At 43.3% G+C, this 17,474-nt stretch overlaps 1 protein-coding gene across 3 annotated transcripts in view; it reads left to right on the forward strand.

Annotated features, from left to right (window-relative positions):
- Positions 1–17,474, forward strand: part of ADAMTS18 (ADAM metallopeptidase with thrombospondin type 1 motif 18) — a 101,325-nt gene that overhangs the window by 42,877 nt on the left and 40,974 nt on the right. For all 3 annotated transcript variants that reach the window (XM_053399600.1, XM_053399601.1, XM_053399602.1), the window contains 6 exons: positions 241–440; positions 3,960–4,043; positions 4,568–4,727; positions 5,717–5,822; positions 13,930–14,067; positions 15,156–15,309. In XM_053399600.1, coding sequence (XP_053255575.1) covers positions 241–440; positions 3,960–4,043; positions 4,568–4,727; positions 5,717–5,822; positions 13,930–14,067; positions 15,156–15,309 — 842 coding nt within the window. The remainder of the gene's footprint in view (positions 1–240; positions 441–3,959; positions 4,044–4,567; positions 4,728–5,716; positions 5,823–13,929; positions 14,068–15,155; positions 15,310–17,474) is intronic.

Raw genomic sequence — 17,474 nt, forward strand, 5'->3', positions numbered from 1 at the left:
TTGTATTAAGTGTCTTTAAAAAGAAAATTAACAAAGACGGACAAATCAGGACTTAATAATGTATTGAAAAGGACTCCGCATCTAACAACCCATTTTAATCAGCATTTGGCATCTATCACAATATCCTAGATTCATTCAGGGTTCTAGTCCCTCAACACTTTAGGACTGAGGTAAACTGGTCATAAAGAAAGAAAAGTCAGTTCTGAGCAATTTCCAAATCTCTGCTCTGTTTCCTTTTAGACACACCTAAACCACCCACAGAGGACGCATTCATCCTGTCTGATGAATATCGGAGCTTGGCAAGGCTGAAAAGATCCCCCATTAAAAGTCAGAAGAGTGGAAGTTTGAATGTTGAAACTCTAGTTGTGGCAGACAGGAAAATGCTGGAGAAGCATAGCAAGGAGAATGTGACTACATACATCTTGACAGTCATGAACATGGTAAGAAAGGGTGGTGCAGCTGATGAATCCTTTTTTACAGTACAAGTAGCCCTCAACTTGCACTCACATTGGTTAGGCAGGTGGGGAAGTAAAATTAATAAATGGAGAGACAGGGAAACCTACTGCTCTCTGCTCTCCATTTCTTTATCCCCCCCCCCATCTGCGCACTCAGTTTGTTTTTCTTGTTTACTGGGAAGGGAGCTGGGAGGGTTCTGACAGCACCCCGGAACCCTTGCAAAACCTTCTCAAAGTCTGGTAAGCTTGACAGTGCCTTCCTTACCAGCCTCTGCCACCTCACTTACTGGAACCACTTACCACAATGTACATTTTGAGATGAGCTTCCTAGAAAATTGTCATTAGCTGGCAATGCTACAAGCATCTACTCAAGCTCCTTACATACTGGAGCCAGTGTTAGGGGCTGGCATGTTTGTATGTCTATTGAGCACCCACACCTTGGTACCAAGAGTCTCCTTGACCTGCTCATTCCCTTCACTGTTGCAACTTGCTTGTTCACTCTGGCCCCAACAGTGGTGGTGGTGATGATGATGATGATAAGGAAGAACAGTAGATGCTGCTGCCTGCAGTGGGCACTATTCCAATAACCTGTCCTGTTAATGCGAGATTTCAGCAAGAGCAGTGGGATTTTTCACCCTTTGTGCACCCTGCACCACCCCCAGATTTGCTTCATGTCATGAAGCCTATGAACACAGGGGTAGTCAGATGACAAGGTAGAGATTGGGGATTTGGAGGTGCCCAGCCTGGGGGAAGGTGCTGGAGGATTGGAGTATAGTAATCAAGAACCTAGAGAAGAGTCTGACCTCAGGGAGGGCCAAAGTGGGGATCTGGACTGGGAGAAAGGGCCAAGCAGGTAGTCAGAAGAGCAACCCACCTCAATAATAATAATAATAATAATAATAATACCCCACATCCATTTGGCTGGGTTTCCACAGATACTCTGGGCGACTTACAGCACACAAAAAAACAGTAAAACTTTAGACATTAAAAAGTTCCTGATACAGGGTTGCCTTCAGATGTCTTCTAAAAGTCAGATAGTTGTTTATTTCCTTCAGATCTGATGGGAGGGCATTCCACAGGACAGTTGCCACTACTGAGAAGGCTCTTTGCCTGGTTCCCTGTAACTTTGCTTATTGCAGTGAGGGAACCAGCAGAAGACCCTTGGAGAAGGACCTCTGTCCAGGCTGAAGGATGGGGGAGGAGATGCTCCAGTTATACTGGGCTGAGGCCTTTTAGTTGTTTAGTTGTTTATTCTCTTGACATCTGATGGGAGAGCGTTCCACAGGGCAGTTGCCGCTACCGAGAAGGCTCTCTGCCTGGTTCCCTGTAACCTCACTTTTCACAATGAGGGAACTGCTAGAAGGCCTTCGGAGCTGAACCAAAGTAATCAGATACCCTGAACACAATATCACCTCTGTTGGAGAGGGCCTTGGTGCCTCCCATTAGTGGGAAGGGACAATCCATCTCAAGGGATGCACCTAAGGATAGATTTGATGGTGAGGTGCCCCAGTTGTCTCTGTGGAGGTAACTGCCTGGCTTGAAGAGACCTTGTGAACTTTGTCTACTTACAGGTGTGACTGCTTGCTTGTCCAGTCCCAGGTCTGGGGGAAATGACAACACAAATAACTGTGTCCCCCTGCTCTTAAAAGGGGGAGCTTAGGGTGTGTGTCAAGTGTTGGAACAATTTCTTCGTTTTTGCCTTGCCGTGTATTGTAGAGCCCTACCATGCCTTAGGAATCTGTAACCTTCAGTTCAACCTTTGTTGGGACCCCGTCCTATTTTTTGGAATAAAATTTACAATCATAACACCCAAGTTGAGAGTTTGAGTTTTGAGTTGGCAGTTTAGGGGCTGTGTGGTGTTGGAGAGAGGGAGAGAACATTCTGTTGTGCAAGGAGAATTCCTTGCGCTGACAGAATGCTCATCTTAGTGCTATGTTGAATACAACCCAATTATTCTAATTTTAATTGTAAACCAGTTTGGATGACTATTTTTGTGTTGGAAACATGTGCACAAATGTTATCTTTTTTCTTTTTTAAAAAAATCCCCAACATAAATGTGCACAAGTGCATAGATACAGTTGTGGGGGAGGGGCAATAATGGAGGGTGGCAGCAAGAAGGAGGGCGTTGAAACAATGTAAACTTTCAGAAAATGGAGTATTCCCTCACCACCCTGCCAGTATTTTTTTGGTTTGGCTGTGCTGACTATACGACTTCCAGAGCACAGATGGAAATGAGAGAATCCTTGGCAGAGCTTTGGTTCAAAGCTGCCTGATGGTCTTGTGTAGCAAAGATAGAATGAAATATATGTATGGAGATGTGCTTTTCTTTCTTAAATCATTTCCTTTTTCACAGCAGTGCTTGGCCTGGTCCACGCATGGCTTTTGTACTTGCAAGAAGCGGTGTCATTTTAAATTAAACAGCACAATGGACTCAAACCCAAGGCCTTGTTTGAGTGATTAAGCCTTGCTCCGGTGTGAGGAAGGAAATAAGGTTATGAACTTGCTCCTTCCTTCCCCTTCTGACCTCTCCCCTTGCTTATGCTAGCAAGAGCATTGCTCAGAAGTCTGAATGCCTCCTTCTTTGGAAATCAGTCCAGTCACCCTTCATTAATGAGGGACAGGGTACAGATGGTTGGATCTGAAGCTAAGGGCAGAGGGGAAGGATGTGAAGGAATACCACACTTCCTTTTTGTACTAGCTCATAGTTTGTTTCCAGGCACAATTCTTGCCCTATGAAGTTCTAACCAGGGTCACAACAGTACTTTTTCACCTGCACTTGCTTCTAATTCATTTCCTGACCTAATTCAAGGTTCTCGTGTTGACCTTTAAAGGCCTGACACCTGGGTATGGAATAGAACAGCGTCTCCCATAAGTAACTACCCAGTGGTGTTTAACTGCACTTTGTGATGTCATTAAATTGACACAATATGCTTAATGTTAATTTTCACTTCAAATGATGGGTTATGAAGCTGGCTTGTTTTGCCAAACCATAGTTAGCTGTGGTCACTGTTTAGGGGTTGAATGCAACACTAAAGTGTGGTTAACAGAAAACAGAAGTGAAAGCTTCCTTTTGCCTCCTTATGTGGCTATGCCAGAGGAGGGGGGAAAGAGGGGGGCACATGACCTTGGGGCTTGCTGTGGCTCACTCAATGTTCAGATGTGACCATTGGTAAGCAACTGAGCTGTGAACCTGGAAGAAACTCAGTTCAAATTCTGGCACTGAATCATCAGGCTATTGTATTGAAGACATTGGGCTGTCACTGCCATTAATGTTTGTCTGCAAAAATGTTTAAGACTGATGATCCAATTAATTTCATGTTGTGAATTGCATAGAAATATTTCCTGAAGGATCATGTCTTTGTAAATTAATATGTCACCCAGCACATCTTTGTGCTGTCTGCATTTAATATAGTACTTGTGAAGGGATGGATTAAAAACTTATTTTCCTTTTGCTTACTACTTGTTATTTTCCTTTCTCTTTTGTTTGTGCTAACCTTCACATAGGTATCAAGTCTTTTTAAGGATGGCACAATTGGAAGTGACATCAATATTGTAGTTGTGAGCCTTCTTCTTCTGGAACAGGAACCCGTAAGTGATGTTTCATCAGACTCAGAGAGGTTGTATACAAACTCAATTCCACAGACGGAATTCCATAGGGGAATTCTCATGATGTAAATCATACATATGAACATGTGTCATTTTTGTACTACCAATGATTGAGGCTACAGTGTGCCCGGAAAGCAGGCACCGTGACAAGGCAGGCTTGTTGCCATCTAATTGCATCTCTCTCTGGCACGCACCCTCAACTTAGCCCCACCACTCCTGCCTCACATTTGCTGAGTGACAACAGCAATCACCCACCCTCTGTTTCCAGATTTAGAGGAGAAGGAGACACAGCTCAATGGCCTTGGAGCCAATCCCTTTGGAAAAGTCTCTTCCTCCATTCCTGGCCAACTGGGAATTTTGCTGCCCACCTAGCCTGCCACCCAGGTCATACACCCCCTTTCTCCCTTGATCTGGCCCTGTAGATCTTTCCTCATAAGACTTTCATTGCCTTTGAAGAATCCTTCCTTTTTCTGTTGCTGGTAGGAGATTTTTTTTCTTGTCTGTAGGGTGGACTGATGATCAACCACCATGCAGACCAGTCATTAAACAGCTTTTGCCAGTGGCAATCAGCTCTGGTTGGAAAGAATGGGAAGCGTCATGACCACGCCATCTTGCTTACTGGATTTGATATATGCTCCTGGAAGAATGAACCATGCGACACTTTAGGTATGGGCATATTCTATGGCAGCCTCCCCCAACATTGTGTCATCCACATGTTTCCAGCTATGGGGCTGATGGACATGATGGATGCTCTGGGAGGGGTGGCTTCCTAGGCAGGAAACCATTTGCTAGGATATATTATAGGGTATCACGGCTGAGAAATGAACATATCTCACGTTGTGGTAGATGCAATCCAGCTGCAAAGTTGTGCCTGTTTTAAAAGCATTGAGAGTTCCAGAGAGTTAATGAATCATTACAACAAGAAGCTTTTAAAATAAACTGAAAACAATGAAAGAAACTTGCGAGGAATAGCTTGGGATATGATCTTTGCTTTGGTCATGTTATAAGGAATCAAAGGAGGCACATTGCCCAGGCTGTCCAAAAACCACATATGAGTTTCCCAATTTTAATGCCCTCCCCTCAACAACATACTTACCTTCATTACTAATCCAGTCCCAAAGGCAGCCCAGCACAAATGAGTCAATTTGAAAGTAGCAAGTTTATATGTCAGTCTTTCACAGTTTTCTACAGGATTATCTGATCTGCAGCATTTTGGACTCAGTGGTATTGAAATGAAGGAAAGGGTCTTCTGGAGGATGGGCACTGTGCCTGGGGAATATTCAATGCAGTCAGGTTGCTTCAGATTTTTGAAAATATCTCTGGCCAAGGGCACTCTCATTCTTTCTGGCTGACCTTCAGGAAAGAGCTGGCGCCCTTTTCCAGAATAGCTTTCCTAACTGACGGGACTGTTGTTGAGTCAGCAGAGAAAAGGAGCCTGTGTTAGTTTTGTAGGTTAACTGCTGCAGACAGAATGCATTTTTCTTGGATTGGGCCCAGCATTGCCATGTGCATGTGAGTTTGCCTTGTGCATTCTTCTACATGACAAAGCTTAAATGAGCACAAAATCTTCCTAACACAATCTATGTTCTGAATCTCTGTGATGTTATGCAGCAGAATAAAGATATAATGCCATTCAACCATCCTTTCCCTGGCAGGTTTTGCTCCAATCAGTGGAATGTGCAGTAAATACCGCAGTTGTACAATCAATGAGGACACGGGGCTTGGTTTGGCATTTACTATTGCCCATGAATCTGGACACAAGTAAGCTATTCCTCGTGAGTCTTTCCCTCCCTACAAGCTACTAAAAGACTGTTATTATTATTACTAAAGACACACACACACACTGCTTAGGCTGATATTTTATTATTATGTTTGATAGAAGATTATGACCTTGCTGATCCGGCAGTGTTCCATCATTACAGCTGTTATCTAATGCAGTGCTAAGTACCATCAGTGAAAGGATTTCTGCTTCCACAATGGGACTTTTCCCCCTCTTCACCAACTATGCACATCCCATGCCCTCCCCAAACCTGCTCTAGAGTGTTGGGGAAAACTTCAAAAGAGATTTAGGGGAGATTTCATAGTGCAGCTGATCCTTAGTGGGATTTACAATGTGTGCTGATCAGTTGACCCCTTTAGAGGAAGATCTTTTCCATCATGGGCCTGAATTTAAACTGGCAACTCCAAAGGTAGAGGTGGGAGCAATTAGCATTTTTTAAAAAATGCTAAAAATTCTTCAGCATTTCAGTGTAAATTTATTTTAATAAATAGTTTTGTATGTAATTTTGACTGATGCACACATTTTTGCAAACATCTCCAAATATAAGGCATTTTTGTATGTTATTTTCATTAGTTTTAACGGATATTTTTGCCTAAGATATGCATTTTTGTAAATTATTTGACGTTTAGAGAACTGCATCACAAAATTTAGAGAATTGTGAATTTCAAAGGATATCTATGTTTCAGTTCTCACACTGTTTCAGAAAGTTCAGCTTTGAGAGATTCACCTTTAAAAGTGAAGTGAATTAAATTTCTCCCCCATCCCTAGCCTAAACCCACTGGAGGGTTGGGGATCTGAGGTTTTGGATGATTTAGTTACATTTGCATTTTAATCAACTATTTTACATTTGATCTTTAAAATCAACTATTTGCTACCTGAACTTTTGAGATGAGGGATTGATGAATGTTGCACATATATATATATATATATATATATATATATATATATATATATATGAATGTTTGCTATGACATTGCGTTCCCAAGGTATCAGTTGCAGGCTAACCGTGGCTTTGAGCACGGAGGCAGAATTAAATCCAGAATTTCTTTTGTTCAGGAATCTGTATGAAAACACATCCTGCACAGAAGCTCCTCATTGTTGGCTTGACAGTTCCATTCAGCTTGTCCCCTTTTGTCAATGGGCATGCTGCTGTCATCCCATTCACTTGCTACATGGATCTCTGATTCTGCATGACTGCTTGGAGCTATTCAGTTCTCATTGTGTAAATATACTGTAGAGCATTGACTGTGACCTCATGGCTATATGAGTGGTCCTTTTGCAGGTCCATCTGAAAGGAAATGAGGAATTAAAGGCTCATCCTAAACCTAGTGGTAACTTTGTCAGGGATTTCACTGGGGGGAAACAGGAACAAATCATAGAATCATAGAATCATAGAATCATAGAGTTGGAAGAGACCACAAGGGCCATCGAGTCCAACCCCCTGCCAAGCAGGAAACACCATCAGAGCACTCCTGACATATGGTTGTCAAGCCTCTGCTTAAAGACCTCCAAAGAAGGAGACTCCACCACACTCCTTGGCAGCAAATTCCACTGTCGAACAGCTCTTACTGTCAGGAAGTTCTTCCTAATGTTTAGGTGGAATCTTCTTTCTTGTAGTTTGGATCCATTGCTCCGTGTCCGCTTCTCTGGAGCAGCAGAAAACAACCTTTCTCCCTCCTCTATGTGACATCCTTTTATATATTTGAACATGGCTATCATATCACCCCTTAACCTCCTCTTCTCCAGGCTAAACATGCCCAGCTCCCTTAGCCGTTCCTCATAAGGCATCGTTTCCAGGCCTTTGACCATTTTGGTTGCCCTCCTCTGGACACGTTCCAGTTTGTCAATGTCCTTCTTGAACTGTGGTGCCCAGAACTGGACACAGTACTCCAGGTGAGGTCTGACCAGAGCAGAATACAGTGGCACTATTACTTCCCTTGATCTAGATGCTATACTCCTATTGATGCAGCCCAGAATTGCATTGGCTTTTTTAGCTGCCGCGTCACACTGTTGGCTCATGTCAAGTTTGTGGTCAACCAAGACTCCTAGATCCTTTTCACATGTAGTGCTCTCAAGCCAGGTGTCACCCATCTTGTATTTGTGCCTCTCATTTTTTTTGCCCAAGTGCAATACTTTACATTTCTCCCTGTTAAAATTCATCTTGTTTGTTTTGGCCCAGTTCTCTAATCTGTCAAGGTCGTTTTGAAGTGTGTTCCTGTCCTCTGGGGTGTTAGCCACCCCTCCCAGTTTGGTGTCATCTGCAAATTTGATCAGGATGCCCTTGAGTCCATCATCCAAGTCGTTGATAAAGATGTTGAATAAGACCGGGCCCAAGACAGAACCCTGTGGCACCCCACTAGTCACTCTTCTCCAGGATGAAGAGGAACCATTGATGAGCACCCTTTGGGTTCGGTCAGTCAGCCAGTTACAAATCCACTGAGTGGTAGCATAGTCAAGACCGCATTTTACCAGCTTCTTTACAAGAATATCATGGGGCACCTTGTCAAATGCCTTGCTGAAATCAAGGTAGGCTACATCCACTGCGTTCCCTTCATCTACCAGGCTTGTAATTCTGTCAAAAAACGAGATCAGGTTAGTCTGACATGACTTATTTTTCAGAAATCCATGCTGACTATTGGTGATCACAGCATTCCTTTCCAGGTGCTCACAGACTGTTTGCTTAATGATCTGCTCCAGAATCTTCCCTGGTATTGATGTCAGACTGACTGGGCGGTAATTATTTGGGTCCTCTCTTTTCCCCTTTTTGAAAATAGGGACAACATTTGCCCTCCTCCAGTCTGCTGGGACTTCGCCTGTTCTCCAGGAATTCTCAAAGATGACTGCCAGTGGTTCTGAAATCACATCTGCCAGTTCTTTTAATACTCTTGGATGCAGTTCATCTGGCCCTGGAGACTTGAATACATCTAGACTAGCCAAGTATTCTTGTACTATCTCCTTAGTTATTCTGGGCTGTGTTTCCTCTGCTGAATCATTTGCTCCAAATTCTTCAGGTCGGGCATTGTTTTCTTTATCGGAGAAGACTGAGGCAAAGAAGGCATTGAGGAGTTCAGCCCTTTCTGTGTCCCCTGTTTGCATTTCACCATCTTCTCCTCTGAGTGACCCCACTGTTTCTTTGTTCTTCCTTTTGCTACGAACATACCCATAAAAGCCTTTTTTGTTGCTTTTAACCTCTCTAGCAAGCCTGAGTTCATTCTGTGCTTTAGCTTTTCTGACTTTGTGTCTACACGTGCTGGCTATTTGTTTGAATTCCTCTTTGGTGGTTTCCCCCCTTTTCCATTTTTTGTACACATCCTTTTTTAATCTTAACTCAGTTAAAAGTTCTTTAGATAGCCACCCTGGCTTCTTTAGGCACCTTCCATGTTTCCGTCTCATTGGTATTGCCTGAAGTTGTGCTTTTACTATCTCCCTCTTAACAAACTCCCAGCCATCATGAACTCCCTTTCCTTTTAGTATTACTGTCCATGGGATCTCACCCAGCACTTCCCTAAGTTTTATGAAGTCGGCTTTCTTAAAGTCGAGAAATTGAGTCCTAGTATGCTTGGCTGCTCCTTTCCGCTGTATAGTAAACTTCAGAAGAGCATGATCACTCGCGCCTAATGATCCTTCCACTTCTACCCCACTAACCAGGTCATCAACATTGGTTAGGACCAGATCTAAAATGGCTGTTCCTCTTGTAGCTTCTCCCACTTTCTGGACAATGAAGTTGTCTGCAAGGCCAGTGAGGAATCTGTTTGACCTTATGCTCTTGGCTGAGTTTGACATCCAACAAATATCCGGGTAATTGAAGTCCCCCATTACTACTATCTCCCTTCCTTTTGCATGCTTGGCCATCTGTTCCAGGAAGGCATCATCTATGTCCTCCGTTTGGCTTGGGGATCTATAGTAAACTCCCACAATGAGGTCACTGTTATTCTTCTCTCCCTTAATTTTGACCCAAATGCTCTCACTTTGGCTTTGAGGTTCTAAATCTTGGATCTCTTCACAGGTATACACATCCCTGACATATAACGCCACTCCTCCTCCTTTCTTGTCTGGTCTGTTTCTCTGAAATAGATTGTATCCCTCCATTATTACATTCCAATCGTGGGACTTATCCCACCAGGTTTCAGTGATGCCTATTATGTCATATTTAGTTAGCTGTACCAAGAGCTCAAGCTCGTCTTGTTTATTTCCCATACTTTGCGCATTAGTGTACAGACATTGAAGTCCATTAATCATTCCCCCGTGTCTCTTATTTAAGGATTTTTTCCTCCCACCACTAGGTCTGCATGCTGTTTGCTCCATTCGGTCTATGACATTTGGATGATCATCTTCATCAATTGATAGACTCCTACCTTCAGGAGCACTGTCTCCCTCCCCCACATTAGTCAGTTTAAAGCCCTCCTGATGAGGTTTCTGAGATTTTTTGCAAAAACATTCCTACCAACCGTTGTGAGGTGCAGCCCATCGCTTGCCAGAAGTCCATCTTCAAGAAACTGCATTCCGTGATCTAAGAATCCAAACCGTTCCTGTTTACACCATTTGCGAAGCCAGTTGTTCACTTCCACTATTTTTCCCTCTCTCCCTGGGCCACGTCGTTCAACTGGGAGGACAGATGAGATGACAATTTGTGCATTTAATTGCTTCAATTTCCTGCCCAGAGCCTCGTAATCTCTTTTGATCTTCTGGAGGCTATTGCTTGCAGTGTCATTGGTTCCCACATGAACCAAGAGGAAGGGGTATTTGTCAGTGGGTTTTATGATTCCTTGCAGTCGTTCAGTTACATCTTGGATCTTAGCCCCGGGGAGACAGCACACTTCCCGAGACATCTTGTCAGGCCCACAGATCACTGCTTCTGTTCCCCTCAGTAGGGAATCCCCTATCACCACTACACGCCTCCTCTTAGGTCTGGTCGGGGTTCTTCCGTGAGCTGTCCGTTCCAAGGTCGCCTGCACATTCCCTGAAGACTGCCTTTGCTGCTCGTCTTCATATACCTGATCGAATTCAGAACTATATCTTTCAGGCTATGTATAGATGTACAAGGGACGCGGGTGGCGCTGTGGGTAAAACCTCAGCACCTAGGACTTGCCGATCGCATGGTCGGCGGTTCGAATCCCCGCGGCGGGGTGAGCTCCCGTCTTTCGGTCCCAGCTCCTGCCCACCTAGCAGTTCGAAAGCACCCTTAAGTGCAAGTAGATAAATAGGTACCACTTTATAGCGGGAAGGTAAACGGCGTTTCCGTGTGCTGCTCTGGTGCCGGTTCACCAGAGCAGCTTCGTCACACTGGCCATGTGACCCGGAAGTGTCTGTGGACAGCGCTGGCTCCCGGCCTCTAGACTGAGATGAGCGCACAACCCTAGAGTCTGTCAAGACTGGCCTGTACGGGCAGGGGTACCTTTACCTTTACCTTATAGATGTACATAATTGCGTTGGTGGGATTGAGAAGGATGCACACTGTTAGTGGTTCATACCAATAACCTTCTTCCTAGGATCAGGTTCCCCTGTTGGAAAAGTCTGTTTTGCTCATCACTGATTGGCTGGACATTGCATCAGCCATGAAGAAATGTTACACCTCTTCTCAGAGCAGTACAACACATAGCACAGATTGGCTTGTCTTTCCATCCGCCACGAAATCTCCTTTCTCCCCAGTATAGGTGCCATCTCACACTGAAGATTGTGGGTGCCTGCAACAAAGGGCTTCAACTTTGCCCATTGACTTTGTGGGGGCATAGAGGGAAATGTGGGTGGAGCCAGAAGCAAAAGCAAGTAGAGCAACAGATAGGAACACAGAAGCTTATACTGAGTCACACCATTGGTCTCTTTAGCCAAGTATTGTCAACCTTGGCTAGCAGTGGCGCTCCACAGTTTCAGACAGGGGCCCCTCCCAGACCTGTCTGAAGATGCTGGGGATTTTCTGCATGCAAGGCAGATGCACTACCCGTGAACTTAATCTCTTCCTTTGCACATACCAGACAGGCAAAAGTCAGAGGCTTCTATGCCCATCCACCATGCAAACAGTTTAAGGACATATTCCTATCAAGCAAAAGCACTCAAGGAGAGTACAGAACAGGGTTGGTGAGGAGTATGACCTGGGAAGAGAGAAAGAGATAGGCAGGGCCTGGGGGAGAGTCCTAGAAGCCAGACAAAGAGGGAATGCTATAATTTCTCCTGAGGTTCCTGGTTTCTGCTGTATTGGAATTAACTCCTTAAGAGAATGCTGGTGTGATGCTCTCTTGTAGAAGCCCTATAGAAATTAAATAGGAGCAGTGCAAGAGGACACTTCCTACAACTGATTGATTGTGCCCAGAGAAAATAAGTAGATAAAGCTGGGTAATAAGCACACATTTTTGCATCTTACTTTCTTCTTCTATTTATCATTAAGTAATACAGATCATTTGTCATTCCCTTTAGGAGTTGCTTCTTCTTCTTCTTCTTCTTCTTCTTCTTCTTCTTCTTCTTCTTCTTCTTCCTATTATAACCTTCCTTTTTCAGCTTGGCATATGAATGCTGATATCCGGACAGGAAGGATTTATGAAATGCCTTCCAAAAAAAGTATCTTGGAAAGACTGCAATTCTTTCATTTGGCAATAACTGCTAGAAATTTCTTCCATTGTCATTTGTCCAAGCGTGTGCCTTTTCAGCTGTATAATATAGGAAATTGGCAGCAATGGCCTTTGGATGCCTAGAGGCAGATGATCCTTAGAAGTGTTGCCTAATGATCCTATTAGCAGTCAGATAGTAATTATAGATAGGAGGGAACGTTTCAAACAATTATAGGATTTTTTGTCAAATAAATCATTTAAAGTTTGATGGAACTTCCTTCCCTACAAAATGAAGGATACCACAGCTTAGCTCAAGTTTAATTACAAAAGCCAGAGGCTTTAAAGTTGGAAACCTGGAGGAAACTAGACCTGACAGTTAAACTTCCACAACTTGAACATAAAGTCACATAAAAAGATACAACTGGTGCTTGATTCAAACACCACTTTTGCTTTTTAAATCAGACCCCATTTGCCCATTTTGCATATATGGGCTGGTTTTGTGTTTAAAGATATGGGATTGGATCCAAAGGCTCCCTTTCTCTGACATATGGAGTCTTCGCCCCTCACAGAAGGAGACTTTTCATCAGATAGAGTCATTCCATCAGATGAAGACTCCTGCTTCCATTGACCTTTTGGAACCAACCTACTTTTGGTTTCATACCTAGTTTGGCCCTTTGTGAAATGATGATTGACACATCTACAAGGCCTCTCCTCCTTCCGGAGGGGAGGTGTTGTGGGCGGGAGACGACTCCCACGTCACACAGGGGGCGTTACGCCCCCTGCCCCATCGACATGGCTGGCGCGCCACGCCTCCCGGTTGAGCACCCAATCGGGTGGCTTGGTGGGTGCGTGGTTTGCTGATCAAGATGCAGCCGTGCCAGTCATTCAGCCCACTTGCTCACCTTCTCTAGGCATTGGAATGTGTTGTTGGTGTGTGAAAGGGCAAGGTGTGGCCATCGCCTACCCCTTCAAATTTGCGTATTCCGTTAAAGGAATCCGGCGGTCGTGAATCCTGTCCAATGCCTGTGTGGCGGGGGGCCATGGCACGACCTTTGGTGACATCAGGGGAGAGCTTATAGTTGTATTAGCATCAACAGGCTCCCCCTACTGGTGGTTAACCCCCTCTTCAGACTCACCCCTCTTCGAGTGGGTGGAGTCAAATCTTCCGTGGTCCAATGCCTAAGCCAATACCTTCTCACTTGCGGCAGTCAATAAAGTTGTGGCCTTTTCTTGCCCATTAACCTTATATTCTATGTCAATGTGTCTTTATTCCACCAAGCGGGGGTCAGGTCCTCGAACCACAATCAAAGGTTTACAGGCCCTTTATCATTTTGGTCCTCCTCCTCTGCACACATTCCAACTTATCAATCAACCAACCAACCAAACAAACAAACCAATTGCATTCTGTATCAATTGTCATTTCCAAGTGCTTACACATGTGGATCACTCATGAAGTAGTCTAATAATTTGCATTACCACACCATTGCCATATCATTTGTCCTTACACATTGTGAAGGCCTCTGCTTTTGTTTTTGGAACTTTCTAGTTTTGGCATGATTCATGATGGAGAAGGGAATCCTTGCAGAAAAGCCGAAGGTAACATTATGTCTCCCACCCTCACGGGAAACAATGGAGTGTTTTCGTGGTCAGTATGCAGCCGGCAGTATCTCAACAAATTTCTCAGGTAGGCTTCAGCTTGGAAGGGCATCTTTTTGATTTCTGATCCTGAGGAAGATAGCCTTGAAAAGTAAAACCCTACTGGAGCATAGTGAATCAAGTGATTAACATCACATTGAGCAGGATACTGGGGTCACACCTACTAGCTGAATGTCCTAGTTGGTCCTATTCCTTACTGACATGGGCATAGCCTGGGGGGGGGGCAGGGAGCACCTGTCCCCCAATCAATAAAACAATAAAAATCAATACAAATCAATACAAATCTGAGGTTCTGTCCCCCAGCAAAAGCCTGCCCCCCTAAGAAAAGCCTGCAGCCTAACAAAAATCCTGGCTACATGCCAGTGGTGGGTGGGGCTAGTTTTGTACAGTTAGCTAGTTTCTACATAAACTCACATGCTCTTCAGCCAAGCAAGCAAAAGTCATTAAATTAAATTATAAAATTAAATTAAATTAAATTAACACGGACACTTATTTAGACAGGAATAATGAAATGTTTAAAAGCAAGTGGGACTTGCATGTCTGTTGGAGAACATTATGGTATATTCTCCCCCCCCAAAAAAAAGTGAAAGTATTTGTTAAAACTCGACAATATATTGCTGTACTCATGATGCAATATACTGCCCTCTCTCTCATTTCTTTCTTCTTTTAATTTCTGTACCCCCCCCCTTTCCTTATAATTTTAAAACTTCAATCAAAATTATATGGAAAAATAAAGTAATATTTAGATACATATTCTTGAGACTTAAATAAAATATAATAAAACCAGACTAATACAGAAACAGACCGGAATAGAATTATGGGTGAAAACATGTGGACGTGATTTGAGCTAGAAATAATTAAGTCCCTTGATCTCCTTATCTAAGTCTCCCATTTCAATTATTGTGTTGTTTTAATTGGATTGCTTTATTGTATTTTTAATTGCAAATATTTCTATTTTAATGTTTTAGTGGGACTGTCATTTTGTGAATTTTAATGATGCATCTCCATATTTTAATGTTGTTTTTTAAAAATTCTTGTAAACTGCTTAGACCACCACATGTGATAAAAAGACCCTAAGCAAATGTATTAACAGATGCTTTCCTTCCTTCCCTTCAGTACTGCTCAAGCAGCTTGCCTGATAGATGAACCCAAACAGGCCGGACAATACAAATACCCTGATAAGCTCCCAGGACAGATCTATGATGCTGACACTCAGTGCAAATGGCAATTTGGAGCAAAAGCAAAACTCTGCAATCTGAGTTTTGTAAAGGTACGAGATTCGTGTCTTCCAGACAGACGTTAGAACTTGCACTGAGGAATAGCAATGAATTATAAATGGGAAGATTATGAATGAGTGGAGGGGTTCCAATGAGCTCCAGGGTCTGCACTGTTTCTAAATCTTAAATAATTTGGCAAAGCCATTGCTTGCTTTGAAGGTGTTGGCTTGGATGGAATTCAAGGTGGTCCAGCATAGCTGCAGGGAGAGATTGTGCTTATAGGATGCAGAATCTAATTGCAATGAACGGGGGGGAATAGAGGCGCAGGGGATGCCCAAGCTTCACTGTGCTTTTAAGAATATTTTAGTGTGATTTCTTGCCTAAGATGGAACTAGGCTGATCAGTTTTTTAAGCAGTGCATAGTTGTAGCAGAAAAAGGGATGTTACAGATATGCTTGCAAACTGCATAGCGTAAACCAGGTCTAAAATGGCATTACCTGTAGTAGTAATGCTACTATTGCTACTAGAAGTGATAATAATTACATTTGTAAAGCACTTTCAAGTCTAGAAGGCTCTTCCCATGCAATAGCTAGATGACAAAAGAAAGTACTTTTCCATGCAGTGCATAAACTATGGTATTCACTCCTGCAAGTGGTAGTCACCTACTAGGATGGTTTTAAAAGAGGATTAGACAAATTTGTGGAAGATAAGGCTATTGGGGCTCCTAGCCACAATGGTTATGTTCAAGCTCCATTGTTGTAGGCACTATGCTTCTGGATGCAGTGGTACCTTGGGTCATGAACTTAATTTGTTCTGGAGGTCCGTTCTTAACCAGAAACCGTTCTTAACCTGAGGCACCACTTTAGCTAATGGGGCATCCCACTGCCACCACGCCACCGGCGCACGTTTTCTGTTCTCATCCTTGGGCAAAGTTCTCAACCCGAGGTACTACTTCCGGGTTGGTGGAGTTTGTAACCCAAAGCATTTGTAACCTGAGGTACCACTGTACCAGTTTCTGGCAGAGCTTGGTCAAGCTCAGCTCCTGCTTTTGGGCTTCCCATAGGCATGGTCAGCTGTTGTGAGAACAGGATACTGGACTAGATGGGTCATTGGTCTGATCCATCAAAGCTCTTATGTTCTAATTCTTGCAAGAACCCTATATCAGAGATTGGGGACTGAGGGTGTGAGAGAGAGGGGCTTTGTCTCAAGGCCACCTAGTGATTTCATGGCAGAGATGGAATTTGAATCAGGAAATTCCTGATTCACAACTCGGTTTTTTAGCCAGTATGCTACTCTCATGCTTAGGTTTGAGTTCTCATCTAATTGATAAAGCAATCAATAAGATGCAAAAACCTTTAATTAAGCATAACTTCATTAAATTGATTTATGTTATACATATACTTGGGTTTAGGGAAAAAAGAGTTAAAAATTAGTTATGAGCAGAGTGGAACAGTTGCAGCCTCTTATTGCACAAGGATTCCAACATCTCTTTAGTTCCAGTTTAATTTGCTGTAAATCCATATTTAGTTTCCCTTGAAAGAATTTCAAAAATATACCTCTAGACTCTGATCTTAAAACCCATTCCACTATTTCAAGTTACTGTTTGGAAAAACATGCTTGAAACAAGCAACATCTGGTGTGCAATTCTTGTTGAGGCAGATTCTAGAGCCAAGAGGCCATGGCAGTCATCAAGTACAGCTTGTGACATCTGTAAGCAAAGTTTATACGTATATAAGATAGCATCATGACAATTCACAAATTAATTATTGGCAGTAACATGATATTGGTGGTTTTCCTATGCTAACACTGGTTGCTAGAGATTTAAAACCTTGGTCTCAATTGATTCCTAAATGAACAGAATCAAATCAAATCTAACAGCTGACACAGGCACTGAGAGGTGACCAGCAGGAGGTGGGAAAAGGAAGGCAATAAGAGCATACTAGGCAAAGTCAAAGACTGATATGAAAGAGTAAATGCATCTATGAAAGGAGAGGAAGAGAACACAGGATGCCAGGGGGTGGGGAGAGGCGTACAGTTTCATGCTTTTAGACAGAGTGGAGGAAATGGAGTGATAAAAGAGAGCTAGAGAAGAGGAGCATGCAGTATTTGAGGCAAGCCACAACAAGACGTAGGGGACAGAGTTTTGGCAGCTATAATGGGGAGGAAGGGGTGGATCTTGTTAATTTCAAGGAGGGAGAAGCAGAAGCCTTTGCTGCAG

The sequence above is a fragment of the Podarcis raffonei genome, chromosome 8 (genome assembly GCF_027172205.1).
Source record: "Podarcis raffonei isolate rPodRaf1 chromosome 8, rPodRaf1.pri, whole genome shotgun sequence".
Lineage (NCBI taxonomy): Eukaryota > Metazoa > Chordata > Lepidosauria > Squamata > Lacertidae > Podarcis > Podarcis raffonei.